General features: G+C 44.6%; 1 protein-coding gene across 4 annotated transcripts in view; it reads right to left on the bottom strand.

Annotated features, from left to right (window-relative positions):
• LOC139375337 (cryptochrome circadian regulator 2) overlaps positions 1-17,515 on the bottom strand; it is a 29,225-nt gene extending 11,710 nt beyond the window's left edge. Inside the window, exons 1-7 of one of the 4 annotated variants that reach the window (XM_071117058.1) lie at positions 17,178-17,463; positions 11,813-11,925; positions 10,918-11,026; positions 5,096-5,238; positions 4,718-4,990; positions 3,124-3,171; positions 2,666-2,850 (exon numbers count right to left, since the gene is read on the bottom strand). In XM_071117058.1, the coding sequence (XP_070973159.1) occupies positions 2,666-2,850; positions 3,124-3,161 (223 nt within the window). In that variant the 5' untranslated portion in view covers positions 3,162-3,171; positions 4,718-4,990; positions 5,096-5,238; ... (1 more) ...; positions 11,813-11,925; positions 17,178-17,463. Of the gene's footprint in view, positions 1-2,665; positions 2,851-3,123; positions 3,172-4,717; positions 4,991-5,095; positions 5,239-10,917; positions 11,027-11,812; positions 11,926-17,177 lie in introns of all 4 variants that reach the window. The other 3 variants (XM_071117049.1, XM_071117033.1, XM_071117041.1) reach the window with 3 other exon arrangements.
• Between the last annotated feature and the right edge of the window lie 1,466 nt (positions 17,516-18,981).

Below are 18,981 nucleotides of genomic sequence, written 5' to 3' on the forward strand. Positions count from 1 at the left end.
GCTGCAATTTCTGAGGCTGTTAACTCTAATGGACTTGTGCTCTGCAGCAGAGGTAACTCTGGGTCATCTATTCCTGTGGCAGTACTCTTCAGAGCCAGTTTCATCATAGTGCTTGATGGTTTTTGCGACTGCACTTGAAGAATCTTTCAAAGTACTTGAAATGTTCCGTATTGACTGACCTTCCTGTCTTAGAGTAATGATGGACGGTTGTTCCACTTTGCTTATTTTAGCTGTTCTTTCGATAATATGGATGTGGTCCTTTACCAAATATGGCTATCTTCTGAGAGAAGTCTATGATGGGGTGACTAGAGTATTTGACAATGTTTTATGCTTTCCTCTGACACCTGCTAGGATATAGGTCCTGGATGGCAGTAAGCTTGGCCCTAGTGATGTACTGGGCCGTACGCACTACCCTCTGTAGCGCCTTACATGCAAATGCAGAGTAGTTACCATACCAGGCGATGCAACCGGTCAGGATGCTCTCGATGGTGCAGCTGTAGAACTTTGAGGATCTGGGGACCCATGCTAAATCTTATCAGTCTCCGGAGGGGGAAAAGGTGTTGTTGTGCCCTCTTCACGACTGTCTTGGTGTGTTTGGACCATGACAGTTCATTGGTGATGTGGACACCAAGGAACTTGAAACTCTCGACCGGCTCCACTACAGCCCAATCGATGTTAATGGGGGCCTGTTCGGCCCGCCTTTTCCGATAGTCCACGATCATCTCTTATTTTGATCACATTGAGGGAGAGGTTGTTGTCCTGGTACCACACTGCCAGGTCTCTGACCTCCTCCCTATAGGCTGTCTCATCGTTGTCGGTGATCTGGCCTACCACTGTTGTGTTGTCAGCAAACTTAATGATGGTGTTGGAGACGTGTTTGGTCATGCAGTCGTGGGTGAACAGGGAGGACAGGAGGGTACTAAGCACACACCCCTGAGGGGCCCCAGTGCTGAGGATCAGCATAGCAGATGTGTTGTTGCCTACCCTTACCACCTGGTTGCGGCCCGTTAGGAAGTCCAGGATCCAGTTCCAAAGGGAGGTGTTTAGTCCCAGGGTCCTTAGCTTGGTAAAACACTTTGAGGGCACTATGGTGTTGAATGCTGAGCTGTAGTCAATTAACAGCATTCTCACATAGGTGTTCCTTTTGTCCAGGTGGGAAAGGGCGGTGTGGAGTACGAGTGAGATTTCATCATCTGTGGATCTGTTGGGCGATATGCGAATTGGAGTGGGTCTAGGGTATCTGGGAGGATGCTGTAGATGTGAGCCATGACCAGCGATTCAAAGCACTTCATGGCTACCGACGTGAATGCTATGGGGCGGTAATCATTTAGGCAGGTTACCTTCGCTTCCTTTGACACAGGGACTATAGTGGTCTGCTTGAAACATGTAGGTATTACTGTTAAGGGATTTTTATGAATAATGACTAAATTATGTATACAGTGGGGCAAAAAAGTGTTTAGTCAGCCACCAATTGTGCAAGTTCTCCCACTTAAAAAGATGAGAGAGGCCTGTAATTTTTATCATAGGTCTACTTCAACTATGACAGACAAAATGAGAAAAAAAATCCAGAAAATCACATTGTAGGATTTTTAATGAATTTATTTGATTTTTATTTAATAAGTATTATTCTGTATTAAGCGAGTCACTGGTACTTCCTGCTTTAGTTTTTGCTTGTAAGCAGGAATCAGGATAGAATTATGGTCCGATTTGCCAAATGGAGGGCGGGGGGAGAGCTTTCTACGCATCTCTGTGTGTGACATTTTGTATGCATCTCATCTCATGTGACATGCTGGTAAAAAAATTGCTAAAACGGATTTAAATGTCCCTGCATTAAAGTCCTTGACCACTAGGAGCGCTGCTTCTGGATAAGCATTTTCTTGTTTGCTTATGGCCTTATACAGCTGGTTGAGTGCGGTCTTAGTGCCAGCATCGGTTAGTGGTGGTAAATAGACCGTTACGAATAATATAGATGAGAACTCTAGGTAGATAGTGTGGTCTACAGCTTATCATAGGGTAATCTACCTCAGGCAAGCAATACCTCGAGACTTCTTCAATATTAGACATCACGCACCAGCTGCTATTGACAAATAGACACACACCCCCGCCTCTCGTCTTACCAGATGTAGTTTCTCTGTCCTGCCGGTACCATGGAAAATCCCGCCAGCTCTATATTATCCGTGTCTTCGTTCAGCGGTGACTCAGTGAAACATAAGATATTACAGTTTTTAATGTCCCGTTGGGAGTATAATCTTGATCATAGGTCATCCATTTAATTTCCCAATGATTGCACGTTGGCCAATAGAACAGATGGCATTGGGAGTTTACTCACTTGCCTACGAATTCTCAGAAGGCAGCCCGACCTATGCCCCATTTTTCTCCATCTTTTCATTCCAACACATGATTCCATTTGTGCCATTTCATAGTTGAGGTCTTAACTATTATTCTACAATGTAGAAAATAGTAAAAATAAAGAAAAACCCTTGAATAAGTATGTGTTCTAAAACGTTTGACAGGTAGTGTATATGGTACACCCAAGTCAAAATGACAATCCATAATTGAATGTCATTCTCTTACATGGTCTGGATGGAGTCTATGCTGGGTTACTGTAAATGCAGTGATTGCTGATATCAAAGGAGTATTAAAATACATCTGATTGATTGATTACCAAGCTCTTCCAGAGAGGGGACACTGTAGTGTTCGTCGTGGTTATCAGCGATCTTCGTCCGACAACTGCCCATCTGTTCTTGTGTGATGGTGGGCAGGGGTTTCATAGGCAGCTCAAGCCTGTTCACTAAGGCCTGGAACCTCTTGAAGGTCAGCGGAGGACTGCCGTTGTTCATCTCAACGATCCTGATAACAGTAGAAACATGAAGGATCGTGAGATTAAAACACATTGAGATACGGGACCGTATTCATAAAGCGTCTCAGAGTAGGAATGCTGATCTAGGATTAGGTCCTCACCCTGCCCCTGTTATCTTATTCATTACGATGTAAAAGGCTAAACTGATCGTAGATCAGCACTTCTAAATCAGACGTTTTGTGAATACCAGGCCCGAGGTAACTTTGTTGAAATGTCCATAATAATACTGCTGTGGTGAAGTGATGCTGTTGAAGAAAACGCACGGGTGATTCTTGACCGCGAGTGGAGGGCAGTTGTTCATCTCAATGATCCTGAAGATGATGGTGTAAATGTAGAGGTAGAAATTATGAAAATGTCATTTCAGGATTAAAACAGAGCATTACTTGTTGAAAGGCCAATTGATACTGATGTGGTGATCTTTGCATGTCAGCAAACTGGTGGGGAAATTAACTGGCCGGTAACTAATTTCTCAGCACAAATCAAAACAATCAATACAGTTCTACTTTTCAGTCGACATGATGTTATTTTGACATTCTGTACCATCTAATAAAAACCTATACAGTATAAATTATTGATAGTCAACATAATAATGGTACAGGATTTGATCATAGTTATTGTATTCATCTTTTCTATTACCTCATATACATAAAGTAATTAAACGTATTTAAAAAAATATATAATCTGGCAACATCTTGAGTCATAACAGAGCAAAGCATTGTTGGTGAGATTGGCTCAAACACATCAAGGAAAGAAATTACACAAATTAATTTTTAACAAGGCACACCTGTTAATTGAAATGCATTCCAGGGGACTACCTCATGAAGCTGGTTGCGAGAATGCCAAGAGTGTGCAAAACTGTCATCAAGACAAAGGGTGGCAATTTTCAAGAAAATATATTTTGATTTGTTTGACACTTTTTTGGTTACCACATGATTCTATATGTGTTATTTCATTGTTGAGGTCTTCACTATTATTCTACAACGTAGTAAACAAAGAAAAACCCTTGAATGAGTAGGTTCTCCAAACTTTGGACTGGTACTGTAGTCATCCCCTAATCATGGCCTGATTATGTTACAGCGTGAATCTTATAAAATAGGTCCCATCTTATTGGCGCTGTTTGGGCCCTTTTAGGTATTCTTATTGGATCAACTCATATTGTGGGCCGGGCCGAGTAGGCGTCAGGAGCCCCCATGTGTCTCCAGCAGCAATGTGGTTGCGATGGCTGAGCACTGCCACCCCACCTGTCCGCCACGCACATGTCTGCCACAGTGACTGCCTCCCTGCTCAGCCATTTCCTCCTCCCACTGCCTGGAGCCTGCACATGTTGTGTGGTGTGACAGTTAGTTACATTAACCCACCACTAGGAAGCATCACAGAGCTATGGGATTCTATGGGACTGTGTGTTTGTGGGAAGTAGAACATCAAAACTCTTTTAGCTCATTCTACATCAGTGTTTTTCCCCTTTGAGCTCTGAAGCACTGCTTACAGCATGTCTTTACAGCATGAAATCACCATTATGTTACCCACTGCATTGTTCTCTAGTTTGACTTCCAGTGGTATACTGACATCACTTAGCCTACTGGATAGACAGACACAATAGACTGTCAAAATCTTATGGACTTCTCTCTGGTCAAATAATCTGTTAATTCAGCATTTTACAGTATTGCTGGGGTAAGTTTATTTCCCACACTGTTCTGTTGTGGTTGTGACGACACCAGACTGTCAGCTGGCTGTCTCCATGACATAACACGTAGCATCATCTCAGATGTGTTACAGCACCACAGCAGTAAGGTTTCCCCTGGGACACACTTTGCTCTGGTTTATCCAATAAGGTGTTGAATAGGGAAAGGGTGATACCTAGTCAGTTGTACAATTGAAGGCCTTCAACCGAAATGTGTCTTCTGCATTTAACCCAACCTCTTTGAATTAGAGGTGCAGAGGGCTGCCTTAATCGACATCCACGTCTTCGGCACCCGGGGTACAGTAGGTTAACTGCCTTGCTCAGGGGCAGAATGACAGATTTTTAATAGCACTGGGAACAGTGTGAGCTCAACATTCAAATGACTAGGTAAGCACTAGCCTGATCCCAGATCTGTTTGTGACGTCTTGTCAACTCCTATGGTCATTGTCCTGAGGCAAAACAATTTGGGACTAGGTTAGATAAGCAGTATAATGGGGAAATAAATATTTTACTTATTGGACCCTTCCTACTGAGTGTGACAGTCAGTGACTAACCTGTCCAAGTTGTAGAGTGTGTGAGAATTCCTCACTATGGTCTCCACTCCAAACTCCTCGGCCATTTTAATGATGGCTCCATCTCTCTCCTTCCCATAGGGCTCAGAGTCATACTCAAAGGTCAACCGGGTGACGTTCCACTCCTACCGACAGGAGCAGAGAGAGATGGGGAGAGAGAGGATGAAAGATAATACATGTTAAGTCACAATGGAAAGCTAACTGGGGTTGAGATCCATTTCTCTGATGTTACTGGGACAACACCTTATCTCCCAGACATGGGCCTTGTCACACGCTGACCATAGTTTACTTTGTATATTTCTATGTTTTGGTTGGTCAGGGTGTGATCTGAGTGGGCATTCTATGTTACATGTCTAGTTTGTCCAGTTCTATGTTCGGCCTGATATGGTTCTCAATCAGAGGCAGGTGTTCGTCATTGTCTCTGATTGGGAACCATATTTAGGTAGCCTGGGTTTCACTGTGTGTTTTTGGGTGATTGTTCCTGTCTATGTGTTTTCACCAGATAGGCTGTTTAGGTTTTCGTTACGTTCTTTATTTTTGTAGTGTTTGTATTGATTCGTGTTTTACGTTTGTTTATTAAAACATGGATCGAAATCTACACGCTGCATTTTGGTCCGACTCTCCTTCTCATACAGAAAACCGTTACAGAATCACCCACCACCAACGGACCAAGCAGCGTGTCAACAGGCAGCAACAGCAGCGTAAAGAGGAATGGACATGGGAGGACGTTATGGACAGCAGGAGTATGGACTATACTACTTGGGAGGAGATCGACAGGTGGGCGGCCGACCCAGGGAGAGTGCCGGAGCCCGCCTGGGATTCGCTGGAGCAGTGCGAGGAAGGTTATCGTAGAATGGAGGCGGTGAAAGCAGAGAGGCGCTGGTATGAGAAGGCAGCACGGCGACGCGGATGGAAGCCCGAGAGGCAGCCCCAAAAATTTCTTGGGTGGGGGCTAACAGGGAGTATGGCTACGCCAGGTAGGAGACCTGGGCAGACTCCCTGTGCTTACCGGGGGGCTAGAGAGACCGGACAGGCACCGTGTTATGCAGTGGTGCGCACGGTGTCTCCAGTGCGGGTGCATAGCCCGGTGCGGTATATTCCGGCTCCGCGTGTCGGCCGGGCTAGATTGAGCGTCGAGCCTAATGCCATGAAGCCGGCTCTACGCAGCTGGTCCCCAGTGCGTCTCCTTGGGCCGGCTTACATGGCACCAGCCTTGCGCTCGGTGTCTCCGGTTCGCCTGCATAGCCTAGTGCGGCCTATTCCACCTCGCCGCACTGGCAGGGCGACCGTGAGCATTCAACCAGGTAAGGTTGGGCAGGCTCGGTGCTCAAGAGCTCCAGTGCGCCTGCACGGTCCGGTTTTTCCAGTACCACCTCCACACCCCAGCCCTCCGGTAGCAGCTCCCCGCACCAGGCTTCCTGTGCGTGTCCTCGGCCCAGTACCACCAGTGCCAGCACCACGCATCAGGCCTACAGTGCGCCTCGCCTGTCCAGCGCTGCCAGAGCCTCCCTCCTCTTCAGCGCTGTCGGAGTCTCCCGCCTGTTTAGCGCTGTTAGAGCCTTCCTTCTCTACAGCGCTGCCGGAGTCTCCCGCCTGTTCAGAACTGCCAGTTTGCAAGGAGCTGCCAGTTTGCAAGGAGCTGCCAGTTTGCAAGGAGCTGCCAGTCTGCAAGGAGCTGCCAGTCTGCAAGGAGCTGCCAGTCTGCAAGGAGCTGCCAGTCTGCAAGGAGCTGCCAGTCTGCATGGAGCTGCCAGTCTGCATGGAGCTGCCAGTCTGCATAGAGCTGCCAGTCTGCATAGAGCTGCCAGTCTGCATAAACCTGCCAGTCTGCAAGGAGCTGCCAGTCTGCCGCCAAAGCTGCCAGTCTGCAGGATGCCGCCAAAGCTGCCAGTCTGCAGGATGCCGCCAAAGCTGCCAGTCTGCAGGATGCCGCCAAAGCTGCCAGTCTGCAGGATGCCGCCAAAGCTGCCAGTCTGCAGGATGCCGCCAAAGCTGCCAGTCTGCAGGATGCCGCCAAAGCCGCCAGTCTGCAGGATGCCGCCAGAGCCGCCAGTCTGCAGGATGCCGCCAGAGCCGCCAGTCTGCAAGGAGCCGCCAGAGCCGCCAGTCTGCAAGGAGCAGCCAGAGCCGCCAGTTAGCATGGAGCAGCCAGAGCCGCCAGTTAGCATGGAGCAGCCAGAGCCGCCAGTTAGCATGGAGCAGCCAGAGCCGCCAGTCAGCATGGAGCAGCCAGGGCCGCCAGTCAGCATGGAGCAGCCAGGGCCGCCAGTCAGCATGGAGCAGCCAGGGCCGCCAGTCAGCATGGAGCAGCCAGGGCCGCCAGTCAGCATGGAGCAGCCAGGGCCGCCAGTCAGCATGGAGCAGCCAGGGCCGCCAGTCAGCATGGAGCAGCCAGGGCCGCCAGTCAGCATGGAGCAGCCAGGGCCGCCAGTCAGCATGGAGCAGCCAGGCAGCATGGAGCAGCCAGAGCAGCCAGTCAGCATGGAGCAGCCAGTCAGCATGGAGCAGCCAGTCAGCATGGAGCAGCCAGAGCAGCCAGTCAGCATGGAGCAGCCAGAGCTGCCAGTCAGCATGGAGCAGCCAGAGCTGCCAGTCGACCAGACTCTTCCAGATCTGCCAGTCGACCAGACTCTTCCAGATCTGCCAGTCGACCAGACTCTTCCAGATCTGCCAGTCGACCAGACTCTTCCAGATCTGCCAGTCGACCAGACTCTTCCAGATCTGCCAGTCGACCAGACTCTTCCAGATCTGCCAGTCGACCAGACTCTTCCAGATCTGCCAGTCGACCAGACTCTTCCAGATCTGCCAGTCGACCAGACTCTTCCAGATCTGCCAGTCGACCAGACTCTTCCAGATCTGCCAGTCGACCAGACTCTTCCAGATCTGCCAGTCGGCCAGGATCTGCCAGTCGGCCAGGATCTGCCAGATCTGCCAGTCGGCCAGGATCTGCCAGATCTGCCAGTCGGCCAGGATCTGCCAGATCTGCCAGTCGGCCAGGATCTGCCAGATCTGCCAGTCGGCCAGGATCTGCCAGAACCGCCAGCCGGCCAGGATCTGCCGGATCCAACTACCTGCCTGAGCTTCCTCTCAGTGCTGAGCTTCCTCTCAGTGCTGAGCTTCCTCTCAGTGCTGAGCTACCCATCAGTCCCGAGCTACCCATCAGTCCCGAGCTACCCATCAGTCCCGAGCTACCCATCAGTCCCGAGCTACCCATCAGTCCCGAGCTACCTCTGTCCCGAGCTGTCCTTCTGTTCCGAGCTGCCCCTCTGTCCCGAGCTGTCATTTAGGAGGGTAACCTATCTAGGGACGCTAAGGAGGTGGACTAAGACTATTATGGAGTGGGGTCCACATCCAGCGCCAGAGCCGCCACCGCGGACAGATGCCCACCCAGACCCTCCCCTATAGGTTCAGGTTTTGCGGCCGGAGTCCGCACCTTGGGGGGGGGGGGGGGGGGGGGGGTACTGTCACACCCTGACCATAGTTTACTTTGTATATTTCTATGTTTTGGTTGGTCAGGGTGTGATCTGAGTGGGCATTCTATGTTACATGTCTAGTTTGTCCAGTTCTATGTTCGGCCTGATATGGTTCTCAATCAGAGGCAGGTGTTCGTCATTGTCTCTGATTGGGAACCATATTTAGGTAGCCTGGGTTTCACTGTGTGTTTTTGGGTGATTGTTCCTGTCTATGTGTTTTCACCAGATAGGCTGTTTAGGTTTTCGTTACGTTCTTTATTTTTGTAGTGTTTGTATTGATTCGTGTTTTACGTTTGTTTATTAAAACATGGATCGAAATCTACACGCTGCATTTTGGTCCGACTCTCCTTCACATACAGAAAACCGTTACAGGCCTAAAGATCTGTGAACAGTACACTTTATCATTACAATCTAGTCTACATGGCAGGTGGCTAGAGTCTAGGCTACACAAAGGGGAAAGGTAAAAAATGATCCGTCAGTGCTTGCTGAAACAAGTGGTCAGCGTAGGTTATAGAACCTTCTAAAACAGCCTACTTGTTGAAGCAGCGGCTGAATAAATGCAGCAATGCATGCTTCAGTGCACCGTTCCTATAGTGATCTGCAGAACAATTGGATCACTATAGCCACATTCACTAGGTCTACAGACACCAGAGGGCACTGTATCTGCAATGCAGTTATTGGAGTTTATCGACGTCTGACCTCTATAGCGTTTCCTCCATCTACAGTAGGCCCTGCTGCTGAACACACGATAATGAGAGCTTAGTGCTGAAAGTGAAACGTACCGAGTGCCCTCTCCGCCTCTCCTCAGACCTGATGGTCTCTTACATAAACAACCCTTTCTCCAACCTGCTGGTCAGTGCGTCACCCACTACACGTATTCTAGCAGCAATGCATGCTTCAGTGCACTCTTCGTTTGTAAATTATGTCTGAGTGTTGGCGTGTGCCCCTGGCTATCCGTAAATTAAAAATAAATAAAAATGGTGCCTCGGTTTGCTGAATATAAGGAACTTGAAATGATTTCTACCTTTACTTTTGATACTTTAGAATATTTAAAACCAAATTGTTTTAGACTAACACAAGTAGTATTTTACTGGGTGATTTTCACTGGAGTCATTTTCTATTAAGTTAACTTCCACTGCCTAACCCTTAAGCCTAACCCTTAAGCCTAACCCTTAAGCCTAACCCTTAAGCCTAACCCTTAAGCCTAAAATTGCATTTGAACAAATTCAGGACATTAAAAATCTAGTATTGTTTTACTACCTTGTCAGGATATACACACACGACATGAGTCAGCTCAGACAAATCCAGCCCATGAGCTCCATCAGCAGCAGATTGTGACTTTAGAATGGAAAATTAATGTGTTTAGTGCATCGAATTGATTGGTTCATCTAATCAAACCACATAGTTCCAAACTAAAACGTATCGCTGCTGTATCGTACCACAGATCCTAATCGAATTGTCTTGAAAGGGAACGATGCACATCCATAGTAAGTAAGCAGGTTTATGTTCTCTGTAAGAATGCATATTCTCAGAACCCATTTTTATTTCTTTGGGACGAACATTGAGGTGGGTGGGTGGTAGGCTGTGTAGTATTAGGGCTATAGTTGTCTTCTGAGAAACTAAACCTATTGATGGACCCAAATAGGCCTATAAAATGCCCAAATTCATGTGCCATCACTATTAAAAACAAAACAGGGATTGAGTTTTACAATTTGGGTTATGGAACGTCTAGTAGGGCCGGGACGTACCAGTATCGCGATACTCACTAGTATTAAAAAATAAATCTGCAGCTTAACTATGCAATAATGAGGATAATATTATGTTACTCATGGTCATATATTTTGTGAGTGGAGCTCAAAGATGACCCTTCCAAAACAATGCAAACCTTTTGTCAGACAGTTAGGGAGACAATTCTCACATTGCAGTATTACTCAAATGCATGGTTCTGTAGAATACTATTGTGATAATCGGAATGAAGCCATACCACGGAAGATGTTCACTGCAATTACCCATGATTCAAGGTGTAGTGTACAATTAATACACCCACTGATTCCAGTCATAACAGAGTAGTAGCCTAGTCTACCTCACATCCAGGTAGGAAAATACTTGCATATTGACAAAGCTGGCAATGTGAGAATGAGATAGCTCAATTGTCTTGTGCTAAAGTACAGTAAGTGCATAAGTTTAGGCCTACATGTTTTTTGAAGTAACTGCTCGCAACTGTAGGCTTATGAGCTTTTGCTGGACCCAATTCAATGAAAATGCTCATTACATAAAGTAGTATAACCCAAAATCAAAGCTGTAGGGCTAACCGTGACTTGACTACAGTACCTTAAAGAGACTGGGAAACACGTTAGCAGGTTGGCCTCGCACCACAAACAGCCTAGAATTGAGCTTCTTCAAACTGCTGTCCAGGTCCTCCAAAGACTCCAGCAGAAACCTGTGAAAAGAATATCTCAACCAATCAACAAATGTGAACATTTCTTTTAACAAGGAAATTTGTCATTGTTTTTTTTAAGAGCTCTGTGACAAAGTCGAAACTTAGATAGGGCCGGGACTATAACAGTATTGTGGCAAGGAAACAAAACACAAATTGGATTTCACTTCTTTAGGAAAACAACCCTAATGTTGGGAAGAAATATCATTATGTTGTCATCCAGAGTCACATGTATTTATTTTCCAGGCTAAAACACACAAACAAAATATTTTAAAGGAACAAGGAGTTTGATCTGCTTCATTTTTTCATTTTGGCCATGGAAAAAAATAATAGCGATACTGGTATCGTCCTGACCCTAAACTTACACGCTTTTTTAGACTAACACAATATGTGTTGCCAGCGCAGTCTTTCCTTAACATCAGATTTGGCCTTGGATGTGGTAACTTTGTGGACAGCGGTTGACAGTGGCAACCATATAGAATAAAGAAACCTTACGAGGAACTCGCTGAGCCCATATAGAAGGATCCCCATTATCATCTGGTAGTCAGCCACAACAGGATACATAGATGGGAGAATAGGAGAGCCATAACGGCTTAGCCCACCCACATACAGTTCAACTTCAGTGTTTCCACAGTGCCTTCGGAAAGTATTCAGACCCCTTCACTTTTTGTTACATTACAGCCATATTCTAAATTGATTTAATAAAAACATTTTCTCTGCCACACACAATACCACATACTGACAAACCCCATACTGAAATTTTAGCAAATGTATTCAAAATAGAAATACCTTATTTAGATAAGTATTCAGCCCCTTCGCTATGACACTCGAATTTGAGCTCTGGTGCATCGTGTTTCCACTGATCATCCTTGAGATGTTTTTACAACTTGATTGGAGTCCACCTGTGGTAAATTCCATTGATTGGACATGATTTGGAAAGGCACACACACACCGGTCTATATGAGGTCCCACAGTTGACATGTCTGAGCAAAAACCAAGCCATAATTTTGTCAAGGCACAGATGTGGGGAAGAGTACCAAACAATTTCTCCAAGAACACTGTGGTCTCCATCCTTCTTAAATAGAAGAAGTTTGGAACCACCAATACTTTTTCTAGAACTGGCCGCCCAGCTAAACTGAGCAATCAGGGGAGAAGGGCCTTGGTCAGGTGACCAAGTACCCGATGATCACTGACAGAGCTCTTTATGGTAGTGGCCAGACTGAAGCCACTCCTCCGTAAAAAAGGCACCCGCATGGAGTTTGCCAAAAGGCACCTAAAGACTCCCAGATCATGAGAAACAAGATTCTCTGGTCTGATGAAACCAAGATTGAACTCAATGGCCTGAATGCCAAGCGTCACGTCTGGAGGAAACCTGGCACCATCCCGCCAGTGTAGCAAGCATCATGCTGTGGGGATGTTTTTCAGCGGCAGGATCGAGGGAAAGATGAACGGAGCAGAGTAGAGAGATCCTTGATGAAAACCTGCTCCAGAGTGCTCAGGACCTCAGACTGGGGCAAATGTTCACCTTCCAACAGGACAACAACCCTAAGCACACAGCCAAGACAATGCAGGACTGGTTTCGGGACAAGTCTCAATGTCCAGCCAGAGCCTGGACTTGATGAACATGATCGAACAGGAAATAGCTGTGCAGCAACGCTCCCCATCCAACCTGACAGAGCTTGAGAGGATCTGCAGAGAAGAATGGGAGAAACTCCCCAAATACAGGTGTGCCAAGCTTGTTGTGCCATACCCAAGAAGACTCGATTCCATAATTGCTGCCAAACAAAGTACTGATTAAAGGGTCCATATACTTATGTAAATGTAATACTTAAGTTCTATATTTTTAAGAAATTAGAAACAATTTCAAATAAATGTTTTTTGCTTTGTCGTTATGGGATATTGTGTGAAGATTGAAAACCATTTAATCAGTTGTAGAATAGTGAGGACATCAAAACTATGAAACACATATGGAATCATGTAGTAACCAAAAAAGTATTATATATTTGAGATTCTTCAAAGTAGCCAGCCTTTGCCTTGACAGCTGAACCTCTCAACCAGCTTCATGAGGTAGTCACCTGGAATGCATTTCAACTAACAGGTGTGCCTTGTTAAAAGTTAATTTGTGTAATTTCTTTCCTTCCTAATGCGTTTGAGCCAATCAGTTGTGTTGTGACAAACTAGGGGTGGCATATAGAAGATAGCCCAATTTGGTAAAAGACCAAGTTCATATTACGGCAAGAACAGCTCAAATAAGCAAAGAGAAGTAGTCCATCATTACTTCAAGACAAAAAAGTCAAGAACTTTTAACGTTTCTTCAAGTGCCGTCGCTAAAACCATCAAGCGCTATGATGAAACTGGCTCTCATTAGAGTTACCAGCCTAAAAAATTGCAGCCCAAATAAATACTTCAGGGTTCAAGTAAGAGATACATCTCAACATCAACTGTTCGGAGGAATTAGGCCCTCATGGTCGAAAAGCTGCAAAGAAACCACCACTAAAGGACACCAATAATAAGAAGAGACTTGCTTGGGCCAAGAAACATGGAAATCTGTCCTTTGGTTTGAGCAGTCCAAATCTCATCTGAGATTTTTTGTTCCAATCGCCGTGTCTTTGTGAGACGCAGAGTAGGTGAAAAGATGATCTCCGCGTGTGTGGTTCCCACTGTGAAGCATGGAGGTGGTGCTTTGCTGGTGACACTGTCTGTGATTTATTTTGAATTCTAGGCACACTTAACCAGCATGGCTACCACAGCATTCTGCAGCAATACATCATTCCCATCTGGTTTGAGTTTAGTGGGACTATCATTTGTTTTTCAACAGGACAATGACTGAAAACAAACCACACCTCCAGGTTGTTTAAGGGCTATTTGACCAAGGAGAGTGACAGTGCTGCATCAGATGACCTGGTATATTATTCTACAATGTAGAAAATAGTAAAAATAAAGAAAAACCCTAGGTGTGCCCAAATGTTTGACTGGTACCATCTGTATTTGGGATGGTAAAATGTTTTCACTGTAAACTTAAAACAACTAACATATATGTAGAAAAGATAATGGAGCTATATATATTTTTAAAATAAGGTAATCTTTGAGAACAAACAAATAACCTAAATAAAAACTGGGAGTCAGGGAGAATCTAAAATTCAAAAAGTGTCACGGCATGGGGCCATCATTGATTTTGTCATAACAGATGGCTTTCTGAAGCTGTTCGTTATGTCGATTATATATCACACGCACGCTGCACACATATAGCCTATAGATCGGTGGTCACCAACAGGTCGATCTTCAAGGCATTCCTAGTCGCTCAAACATTTCTTTAGAAAAGCCAAAGAAAAAGGCTTGCTCTACTTGTTTTGTTATTTGTGTTGCGCTGTTGGCTATAGCTGCACTTGATTCAGAAGCCCTGCGTAGGCAAAGTGTAACAGTTTGGAACCATTTAATGTCGGAAAAGACAAAGTCAGTCTGCCTGGCGGACCTGTAGATCTGTGGCTAAATCGAGTTTGTCTACTGCGCTGGCCAATCAGATATCTCAAATCACCGTTCCTACAGCTTCCACCACCCCGGCCACAGCCAAGTTTGAAACTAGCCTACGTAAGATTTTATCACTTTTAAAACCATGACCAGAGAGAGACTCACAAAGAATACAACAAAGAGCTGCTGGTTTTTCTGAGTGGTTTAATTCAACACTATTATGAAACATAAAATGTGCTTTTCCCTATTTCCACTTGCGCTGCAATAAATGAGTAGCCAAGTGTATCGATAGTCTTGCGTTTTTACTATTAATAGCAGCTCGTCACGTCTATATTGAGGAATGGTTATTTCTCTGGTCATAGGAGCAACATGGAATTTGTGCGACTCGAATTTCGCCATCAGGTGGAAGACTGTCCCCTCTCTGGTCAGTCTCAACAGAGGAAAGGAAGGAGAGAGCAGGGACCGTGAGAGGTGGACCGTCTGCTGCTTTCTCCATTCATTCGCTGAGATCCGACTGGGAAAGGAGTTGAATGGTCAAACTCGGAATTCCAATTTAAAAAAACGGGCATCTTTCTAGAGCTCCGACTTTCCGACCTGAAGTTCACTGATGTCACGATCTGACCTCCTTTTCCCCTGAGTTCCCAGTTGTCCTGAAAGCACCATGCCCATCAGATGCAGGTAACATCGGTCCAGTAAAATAAGAAAAGCACATTTGCAAATTATTTCAATTTATGCTCTTTCGTTTGTTTAACGCCATTTCAATTGTAGGGTGTTGCGCTAGTCTGTTGCGTTTGTTGAGGTTATCATGAACAAGACAACATTGAATAATTGCTTCAACTTGGTTTTCCATACAAAGTGTTCCATTACAAAAGGGAACCCGGTTAATGGTTGCTTGCTTTCTCATTTTAAAACAGGATACAGTAACCTCTCAATAACTCTTCAACATCTCAAATGGCGAGATTGACTACTAGCTACCACATGGACTTCATGTGTTTCATGTGTTTTGTGTCGGTAGCGGTCTTTCTCCAATAGCGCGCACTGGCTCCCACCAAGTCGGGCATATTAGTTGAGTGAATTGTTTTCCCTTTGTTTATCAATGTATTACCAACTGAAACAATGTGTCTCCTGTCTTGAATGGATGTCCTATTTTGCTATCTCCCAAAATAAAGGAGATTTCTGACTGGAGACTAGGCTCTCAAACTTTCGTGTTGTGAAACCCTCCCTATGTTCTCCATCCAGTCAGACAGTACGAAGGATAGGCTAAAACAGCTTCTCCAGCAGAAATCCCCGATTACACTTGTAGGCGATGTTGGCGAACTAAACTCATGCGTAGGAACACGTCGTACGGGCTAACGGTCATCTCGCGCATGTGCAGAGCCGTCAAATCCTTATACACATTTGTATTAGGCAGTCGGAACTAGAAATACAAGCATTTCACTGGCATTAACATCTGCTAACCATGTGTATGTGACGAATAAAAGTTGATTTGAAATCAAAAGGGACAGTTGCAAATAGTTAAATTTGATTTTGAAAAAAAATATAGGAAAATGTATCAGTTTGTCACTTCCACGAGGTTGGAGTAATAACATGTTCAACTACTTAAGTCATTGGCTCGGGCCTTTAGATTTTTCTTCTCAAACCCTGACCTGGTCGTTTGGTCTGTTTCGCAAGCATTCCTGGAAGTCTCTGGATTTAGCTTCAAACACACTGACGGGGTTATTGCATTTCGGTACACCAGAATTACATACCTTTGTAATTGAACCTTTATTTAACTAGACAAGTCAGTTAAGAACAAATTCGTATTTACAATGACGGCCTACACCGGCCAAATCCAGACGACACTAAACCAACTGGGCAATGTCCTATGGGAGTCCCAATCACAGCCAGTTGTGATACAGCCTGTATTCGAACTGTAGTGACGCCTCTAGCACTGAGATGCAGTGGAATTGCATTGCCGAGGCGTACGTCAAACTATATGGTAGATGGCTTGACAGAAATGGTAGCAGAAGGTGATGTTATACTTTTGTTACATACAGTTCCAGATGATACTGCGTATTATTTTGCGCAGTGTGTTCGAAGCGTTAGAAATTATGTAGTCCAGTAGCGGAACGAGATTGCATGAAGATGACCTATAACGTAATTGCATGAATAAGATTTATAGTGTAATGAAATTTGTCACGATATAAACGGGCCTCGTGCACACCGGTTGCTTTACACTGTATGTGTTCCGGAAGAAGTCCATTCGTTTAATTGGGAAGCAATCTACACCGCTGCAACTCTTCTGCTGGACTAGGTTGCGGTGCGTGGCAGTGTTGGCTTTTTTTTCTCGTCAATTTGTGCGTCGTTTTGTAGTACAAGTAGTAAACTACCGAAAAAGTTGCTAATTTGTAGCGTGATTATTTTTTTGTTGTGATGCGGAGTCTTGCCAGCATTTTCAGTGATGCTTCGCTTTTCCACTAGCTAGTTAGTGTATACTTCCTCAAATTCTTATTTACAATGACGGCCTACCCCGATCCCCAATTTACGGCCGGATGTGATACAGCCTGGAATCGAACCAGGGACTGTAGTGTGACGCCTCTTGCACTGAGTTGCAGTGCCTTAGACCTCGGGGCCACGCTGATTATACAGCTAATAATTTCATTAAATTATAGTTAGTCGTTTTAGTAATGTGTGCATTGACACTGACCTCCATCTGTTGATGCCGACGTTGGCGGAACCAGCAAACCACGGATCCAAAATATAAACACATCGCACAGTGTCCGCGCTATTTAGAGCTTCCTGTAAAGCCGGATTATCGTGTAACCGCAGTCCCTTACGAAACCAATGCACTGAATTCACAACCATGATTCCAAGCTAGTCCATAGTAATACCAAAAATAACAAATTGAATCAAGATAAATCCTAAAATGTCTTCATTTTACGATGTAACAGACACGCTTTCAGTCCTGTCAACAACACCAAGAAACGTGGAACAGACGGATCCAAAGCACTACTACGTAACCACTTTCTTCTTCTCTCGTCCCCCATTGGTCAGAGAGTGACCGTTTAGCTCAGCGTCAATTGGTTGCTTCGCACGTGTTATATCAGAACGCCACGTTTTCTGAAAGTTGAACCCTTCTTATTAAAGCTCAATGCGTGGAACACAGATAGAATGATCGTTAGTTATAAATGTTCAATTCTAATTGTTTTTTGTTGATGTTGTTTTTGGTCTTCTTACTTTTGTTTATTTCACTTGCTTTGGCAATGTAATCACATGTTTCCCATGGCGATAAAGCCCATTTGAATTGAATATAACACAGAGGAAGACGTGAAGCGAGAGGGATAACTGGGCCCAACACCTGTCTTCTCCAGCAGGTGGCATTTTTTTTACACAGAAAGTGATGAGTTTTTGTATAGAGGTCAATGAGCGTGTCCAATTTGGTTAACAAACACCATGATGGTTTATTTGTTCAATAGAATGCAATGCTTACGTTGTTACGATTGTACTGATATAAGTAGGACACATGACATCCCGGCAATTTATTGTGAAAACGATTTACAGTACTCATATTTTGTCAATTGATCACAGTCCGGTGGGAACATTGCAGGGTTAAAGATGAACAATTAGCAATGGAAGCGACTGAAGTATCCACCGATGTACTCTTAAAGGTTACGATTCATGTGTCTGCTTAGTGATCTATGCATTGACCTACATTACGTTGAGTATTTAGACCAAAAATGAACTGAACCAGAGAAGGACGGCCTGAACCTAGCGGATAGTCTAAACCTGTCCTGCATGAACGCAGCACAAAAGTTTTCAATATGAAGTCAATATTACCTTCTAGTGGTGAGTTTTATTAATTGCAGAAGGTTTCAATACAGAACGATTTAATCTCAAAATGAACTAGTGCATTCATTTCTTATTTCTGACCTCACAAACTAATGGGAGTTTTCTTCTCAGCCTTGGGAAAATATAATTTTTTCATATCAATCTGTCCTCCTATATGGCACAAAGTATGTAATAATGTGGAGAATGGAACCCAACAAAATAACTACCCTCATCCATGACCAAAATTAGAAAATACAATTTGAGATATTATTCAGATCACATCAAGAGAGAGTATGATGGAGACATTTACAAATACAGTATTTTGATTTCAGGTGTGAGGTGCTTTAACCACCAGGTGGTGTGTGTATCCAAGTTATGGAAGAGAACAGCTTGTTGATAAGTTCTCTCAATTCAATTCAAGAGCTTTATTGGCCTGGGAAACACATGTTAACATTTCCAAAGCAAATGAAGTAGATAATAAACAAAAGTGAAATAAACAATAAAAATTAACAGTAAACATTACACTGACATAAGTTCCAAAATAATAAAGATGTTTCAAATGTCATATTATGGGAAAATATTCTCTCTCTCTCTCTCTCTCTCTCTCTCTCTCTGTGTGATGGTTGGGCAGAGCTTCACACAGAAAGATCTAACAGATGTAGCAGCATTGAGGTGCTGGTCTA

This window comes from Oncorhynchus clarkii, chromosome 2, assembly GCF_045791955.1.
Source record: "Oncorhynchus clarkii lewisi isolate Uvic-CL-2024 chromosome 2, UVic_Ocla_1.0, whole genome shotgun sequence".
Classification (NCBI taxonomy): domain Eukaryota; kingdom Metazoa; phylum Chordata; class Actinopteri; order Salmoniformes; family Salmonidae; genus Oncorhynchus; species Oncorhynchus clarkii.